At 43.3% G+C, this 7719-nt stretch overlaps 1 protein-coding gene across 1 annotated transcript; it reads right to left on the reverse strand.

The window, feature by feature from the left end:
* Positions 1-570: 570 nt before the first annotated feature.
* Positions 571-2571, reverse strand: LOC147902500 (uncharacterized). The gene has a single exon (XM_087374101.1). It carries the CDS (start codon positions 2456-2458, stop codon positions 710-712), a length of 1749 nt encoding a protein of 582 aa, XP_087230227.1. The 5' UTR covers positions 2459-2571; the 3' UTR covers positions 571-709.
* Between the last annotated feature and the right edge of the window lie 5148 nt (positions 2572-7719).

The following is a 7719-nucleotide window of genomic DNA, read 5'->3' on the forward strand; positions in this document are numbered from 1 at the left end:
TTGCTCAATTTAACTCTCCAGCTCATTGCAGCTTGCCTCCAACAAAATTGGTGTCAACCAAAAGGACAAATACACATAGCTACATCCACTGATAAGGAAAACTATAATGAAATTAACGCCTCGAGAACACCCTGCTAAGTTTGCAGGCCCTAATATTGTAGATGATCAATTTTTTAAGACATAATACCATTGATCTGTACAGTTGCAGAGGTCATCAACCCTTTATTCGTGGATGAAAGCTTTGAGAGCTTTAAAAATTAAAGAAAAAATGCTGTGTGTGTTTGCTAAATACCCTGCCATTTAAATCTACTATGTGCTGTCATAGTATCTTTAATGTCATCTGTGCCAATGCACTACCCACAAATCAGATGAAATTTGATGTGGATAGCCTTTTTACGAGTCTGTCAATGAGCTGTCGTTCCTCTGAGACCAACTCTCTCTACTGTCCTTAAGGTCGCTGCTGAGCTAGTCAGCCTGAAGTATAAATGTACCACTCCTCCCCGCCCCCCGAAAAAAAAAAAAAGTTATGTTCAAGGAGAAAAAGGCAGGAGACGGGGGAAGCTGTGGGTAATTCAAAAGTAGTTACCACTTTCCTTTCCTCAGAAATGAGGGGGTCAGCTCAACCTTTGATACAGAAAGGACAAGTTGACAAGAATAAGTTTAAGGCAACCTGCCCTCTCAAAACTGCACCGACCCAACAACACAACAACTAAACAATGGCATGCCGAAATCCTGCCTGTGCTGTATGTGACAAACCATCCGCACACTCTGCTGTTGGATCCAGAGAACCAGAAATCCCTTCATACCACTTGACATTTTCTTGATAGTAGTTATCAACAGGTATGCTCCCAAGAGACACATCTGCCCCAACAGTAACTGCTCCATCTTGTCCGTCTGGCTCACAACGTTTTGGATCTTCACCAGCTAAAATACCCTTACCTTCACATGGAGGACACGAGTCCTTGACGGCATCAAGCCAATATTCATCTTTGTTACCAGGTTCTCTCTCCCTGCTGGATGAAAGCCCGAGTCTCTGTCTCTGCCAGGGAGTATTTGAATCATCATGATCAACAAGCCCACTCTCATCTTTGTTCCTATTCTGGGCTTCTTCCCAATCCCCAAGTGCTGGATGGCTTAAGATCACCTCATCTGCTTGATCCTTTGTCATTCTCAATTCATCCACGTTTCTAAGCCTCTGAGTCATGCCAACCAGGTCCTGTGATAAACTAAATAAAGCATCTTGAGAAAGGCTCCCCAGCTTTCCCTCGATAACCTTAAGCTCCATGCCAAGGTCATGGACCTGTTGAAGAACAAAATTGCGAGCTTCTATTTCATCCTTCACGTCAAACACCAAGGCTTCTTCCTCTTCTTGGTCAAACAATGGGATTAAACCGATCTGCGAACCGCTGGGCCCAACGAATCTGTGTATAATCCTTGCACTGCCCTCATGAGGCCCAGGCTTGTGCCCAGAGTGGACGGCGTAAAGTTTGAAAACCGCCTGCCCCTCCTCATTGTATGTGAAGGTCTTATCTTTTTCATTGTAGTTGGTGATTGGAACGATGGCCCTTATGCGAAAGCCGCAGCCACATCGTTTGGACGAGTATCTCTTTCGTTTCAAAACCCCTGGTTTCTTTGCGTTTGGTTCGCCAGCCCTATGACAGCAATAATCCTTTACTTCAGCAAGAAAGGGTTTGTACCTAATATACTTTTGCCGGATGCAGAGGACCACCTGATGTTTCACAGCCAGTTGTTGCAGACGCTGGGGAACATCTTTGGCCTGAACCTCAAAAGACTCGGTGTACTCAAAACGCCGCCTTTTAGACTTCATCTGGTTAACAGCCTCATCCGAGCAACAGACCGGGCAAGAAGCGACACAAACCTTTATGTATGACTCAGGAATGCCGTAAAATTTGGCGCCGACTGTCCATACCTGCTTGACCCTCTCGATGGTTTCCTTCAAACCCCAATGCTTCAAATCTGCATCACCATGGCACCCTTGGACAATATCCTGCCACTGATTGACGTGGGGAACGAACTGATGCGGATTGTTCTTAAAATAGAGCACCTCCGTGCCCTCGCCATCCACTTGTGCATGCAATTTGTCCTGGATGCGCTTCCATCCGGTAAGGTACGCCGTGTCCTCGTTGCGATCCTTCCACACTCCACGCCACGAAGCAAGGACCGCGGGGGAGGTGGCATTCCGGATCTCTTCCGGGGTAGCGTAACGGCTCTCGAGAACGCATTGAACCATGAGGTGATGCGACGAGCTGTTGAAAGTGTAGAACTGGTTAGAGATATGGGGCTCAGGGTCGACGAAGGGGGGAGGGGGGAGGAGGGGGAGGGGGTCGAGGTCGGCGTCGGAGTCGACATCATCGAGGGAATCAGCGCTGTGGGAAGGGGGGGAACTGTGGGTGACGGGAGGGAGGATGAGCTCGGGGGCGACGAAAGAGTCGGCCATGGGAGCTCCGAGAGTCAGGGAGAGGGGAGGAGCAACATGGGGAGCAAGATCTGGCTACGGAGAAGGCAAGCTCTGTGGCTACGGCGATCTTCTTCTACAAGCTCTGGGTATGGCGAGCTATGGCGGGTGATGAACGAAAAATGAATGGCCTCTGATGCACGTCACCCCACTCCTAACCATGGTTTACAATTGACTTCTGCACAACTCTACGTGAGTAGGAAGGAAGTTGCAGCAAGATACGCAAGATACGATAGCGGTCCATATTGAATAGAACTTATGTCAAGACTCGTACCATGTTAGAAACATGGTGATAGTAAGAGCTAGTGCACACGATGCCAACGATGGGCCTCTGGTGGTGCATTTTTTATGTTGGCATGCCTTTCGAGGGCGGGATGAAGGGCGACTGATGCTTCATTTTGCAATTCCAAAATGAAGGGTGTCATTTCCAGCACCAATGCTTAATTTTCGCACCAACCAATAAAAGGCTGCCATCTGGTCCTGCCATAGCATCTGGTCCTGCCATAGACTGCATTGCCTTCAATGCTCAGGACAAAGATGGGCAGGCCAATCAAAATGCTAAGCTCTCAGATACAGACTCATTGCAGAGCTCCCTGCATGTTCTTACATCTCTCTTTCAAACAACCAGAGCTGCATTAAATGCTTCACTGTTTTGGAGCTCATTTTGACATGTGAACAAAATGTTCTCTAGGCACCAATCGCGCATTTGGTCACCGTGTGCACTAAGCCTAAGAGAGAGCCAAGCATGAGATGTGACACAAGGAATGAGGCAAGTACACTGATTAAGATTGCACGATCATAGTAAAAGGTACGTGCCTTTTATTGGCTGGCTAGTTAATCTTCCTAATACATACACCTCATATATGAGGTCATACATAGAATCAAAGTCAGCTTGAAAGGTCAAGTGACCCTACAATAAACTCAAAGGATGAATTCAGTGGCTGTAGGACACATTACACCCACAACTATAGGACTACTCATACTGGAACTCAGATTTCCAACAACCATTCCTTTCTTGTATGTGGTATCTAATGTCAATGCTCTCTTAAAATGAGAGTCTCTCAACACTTTTACTTGAACTACTGCGCTTCAGATAAGTTTTTTCAAGGGTGCGAGGACTACTAGATGGCATCTTAAAAGCTTCCTTGCTTCTCTGAAATTTGGAATTATCGTAGGAGTGGTTGTGGAAGTAGGAAAAGAAGGTATGGAAGTAGCATCACCAATAGACGTAGCTTTTGAAAATTACAAAGAAATGAAACAAAACTTGTTGTAGCAACCAAATAGGCTCAACACATACCTTTCTTTGAATCAAGGCCACCTTCAAACTTGCAGGGACACCTTCCTTCAGAGTGAAAACAAGAGTTTTAATGTTTACCCTTAGCAAGCACCACACCTATTGTAGATCAACACACGGGTGGGCCAAAACAATATTTCAGAGCCACACCTGGTGCTTTGATACCATGTTGGAGAACAAAGGTACAAATCACTCAAACCTCATGTAGCAGAATGATCTCAAAAAACTTTCCAATCACTCTAGATAGGCACACAACTAGATAGCCTTACTACAAAAACTAGACAACAAATTGAAGAGAAGAAGAGAGAGAGAGAGAGAGAGAGAGAGAGAGAGAGAGCTCAGACTTCTATTCATCCAATCATGTGGGAAAATGGCTCACAAAAGAGCGCAAAGCTTCAAGCAAAGGGACTGGCACAAAACAATAATCTAGGTGATTGCACTGCTAAGTTTGCAAGAGTAGAGCCATCCAAACACTCTTAGGTCCATGTTGCCAAGATGTACAGGCTCAATGTTGCTACTGAATGCCAAGAGAAATGAGGACTATATATAGGAAATTAGCCTTGCCCTAACCCACCCTATTGGGTATGTATCTACCTTGACCAGATTTGCAAACCTAACCAACATGCATCGACCATATCACAATTCACCAACTGGTTCTCCGCTAGGCTAACCTAATTTTGCTAGGCCACTGGGTGCTTGCCATTGCCATAAATGGGCCAAGGTATCGATCTTGTAGACTTTTCTTTTAACCACACAGTCTTCTCTTGTCCATAACGAGTCCTACTACAGACTTTCTTGGTGTACACAAACCTCCAAAAGGCTGCTGGAAGGTTTGCATGACCTAACCCTAGTAGTCTATTCTCTACCTAGTCTACTGACTCCTTGTCCTCCTCATTTGGGGCTCATAGGTGGGTTAGTGACTTCTAACACAGGGGATAGGGAGGCTGCCACCCTAACCTGGTAATGATACAACTGTAGTGATACTAATGGAATTGTTGGAAGTGTATGGCAATTGATATCACAGTCATCAGTAATTGTATGGCAATTGATATCACAGTCATCAGTAATTCGAGTACTAAACTTAGGACCTCACAAACTTCTTGGATCTAGCTGCAAACTGAACCAACTAAGCTTTCCCATAGACTTAACCAAATCACCAAAGTATTTCTTTAAAGTACTTTTCAAACCCTAGTTATGGCCAGTGCTTGGAATATAACTTAAAGTAGAAAATTGAGCATAACCTTGAAAAGAGAGCCCATATAGTGACCAAAAACTATTAAAATATTGAGATATCCACTATAGTTGCCAATCATAGAATTGGAACCAGAGGTCCACCAAAGCTTATCTCAAGCTATGGAGGTCGTTTTTGGTAGTTGTACTTCCACTCTAGCAAGAGACACAAATTCTTCTAGCTCCTCTCAATCATAATTCAAGCCTCAAATGTTACATAGAGATTAGCCTCCTTTAAGCAAGAAACACTCTACTAGAACCATTTGAAGTGATATCTTGTATTGAAAGATCCAACATCTCTCTCTCACAAGCAAGTTGCATTGAGATAGTTTCTATTTAAATGCTCACTACATCAGTGAGCTCAAACTCATCTCCTCTCAGAAGAAAACCATCACACATGAGAACTTAGCAAATCTCACACACTCAAGAGTTCCAGTCTACCATTAGTCAAACATAGCACTCTCTCTACGTAAGCTTATAGCTTAGAGACAATAAGAGCACTAGATATTGTACAACATTTGTAGCTTTTAATTCAAAGTTCTAGCAAGACAATATAATGATCTTCATTCACATGTCTCACAGTTTAAAAACCCATATACAATGAGCTGCATGGATGGAGCGTCAAGTAGGCATGTGCACCCAAGACAAATACAAACATAAACGTAATTGTTTATACAAATTGTTGAGCCCATGGAGAGGATGGGAACAACGGTGTGGCATCATTGTGGTGGTCCTTTGTATGTTGTCTGAGAAATTAAATCGACCGGGCGGCTTAGAATGGATAAGAGGGTCTTGGTAGAGAGAGACTCCGATGGTGGATAACGGCAATCTTCTTGTTACTCAGCTGCCCTCCATGAGTATAAGGGATTTCTCTCAGCTTCCTTTGCCTAAATAGGAAGTGCCACCACTTCCCTCAAATGAGAAGTGGTGATGGCTCTAAAACCACCCAAAAAGTGGGCTTGTGTCAAGCTTTCAGCTGACAATTTGACATCTCAAAAGAAAAGAACATCGCATAGGTAGATTCTTGTGCATGTGCTGCCAGGCAATCGTTGAACTCATGCCCAAGGCAAAAAGTTGGTTTGGGAGAGCCTTTAAAATCGGTGAGGGTCCTGCAAGAAGAGAAGTCCATATGAAACCAAGTAGTCACTTTGATGGAGAAAATGGAATATATCTACAAGGTAAGTGTTTGGGTGTCTGAGTTCATTCTAGCTTAGGATTCCTTAAAGCAGTCTAAGACAAAGATGCTATTGTCCTTCAGAGTCAATAGCATCTCTGCCTATCTCAGAATTCTATCACAAACCCTATAGACATGCTGCTATTTGAGTTTTGGTTACTTTTCTTGGTTCTTAGATCATGTCACTTGCTGCCCTGATATATCTTTGGCTACCACTCTTGGTTATCAAGACTTCTTGCTTGTTGCAACTACTTTTTTAGTTATCATTGTTGTTTTGGTTCTTTGGATCTTTTGAAAGAATGGCCTATAGTGCCAACTAAAGTAATGACTTTCATGTCACTTTTAAGAGTCATAAATAGATATACCCTTTTCCCTCAAGGGAATAAACTCGGTAGCAGATACATAACCAACATAGTAGCTACAACCAGCATGGTGGTAGTGATTTCAACCACCATGTTGGCCTCTCTCTCTCTCTCTCTCTCTCTCTCTCTCTCTCTCTCTCTCTCTCTCTCCCTCTCTCTCTCTCTCAACATAATGTTATGGGAAGGAAAATGATAGTAGTAGACACAACTAGCACGATGGCTAAAACAATAAAAGAACGTTGGATCTCTGCCATCATCACCATGAACCTCACAAAAAATGGCCACACCCAATCATATGTTGGCTCATAGTTATAAAAGCATTGAATAATCTCACGCAATGGACCATTCTTATGCATGATCAAGACTAATAACCAACATATGACAGTGGTAACCAACATCTTTCCACATCTTCATTGTATGAACTGAGTTTAGACCACTAGGACCATTAATGTAGTGCACTAAACATTACACACCATCATGTGCCATTACCATATTGTACTTGAGCTATGTAGCACAATCTATGTGCCCACTAAACTTGCTATATAGCATACTACTTGAGTTTACATACTCATGGCTAGACCCGATTATCCCATGAAGCGATTGGATTGCTCAAGTTAGGTTACATAGATCCCCACATAGAACTAAGATGGTGGTTAATGAGCGTAATTATTTGTGAGGAAAAAATTATAGCAATAGATAGCATTGGAAGTCTGACTCTTGTGCCTAGCATGTGTATGATCTGTTGCTCATGCGGCTTGCATCCCTTGCATAGCCTATAGATAGCCTTCTTGTTTGGATAAAGTATCGTGTTATTGTGCCAAAACAATGTCAAAGCAAATATGACTTCCTCACTTATGCTATATGTCCTTTTGTTGATTGAGTTCATGCCCACAAGCTTCTCACATCAAGCTACATTGCTTCCATTAGACGGCCAATCATTGGAATCCTGTTGGTCCTTCTAATGAACAATTTAAATGTTGTGCACCGGTCATTTTATGTTTGTTTTAGATAAAAATAAAATAGCGAATGCCGCCCTCTTTGTAGCTTGCTGATCTAATCTATGCACCCCATTTAAATTGTGTGATTCATCTCTCAGGTTAGAGAGGATGGTCTCTTGGGCGTGCAACTCTTGGGCTGTTGAAAGAGTATACACTGGAATCCTTAGGTGCAAGGTGAAGTTGGT

Source organism: Dipteris shenzhenensis, chromosome 4, assembly GCF_047967505.1.
Source record: "Dipteris shenzhenensis isolate YYH24624 ecotype China chromosome 4, Dip_SZ_1.0, whole genome shotgun sequence".
NCBI classification, from domain to species: domain Eukaryota; kingdom Viridiplantae; phylum Streptophyta; class Polypodiopsida; order Gleicheniales; family Dipteridaceae; genus Dipteris; species Dipteris shenzhenensis.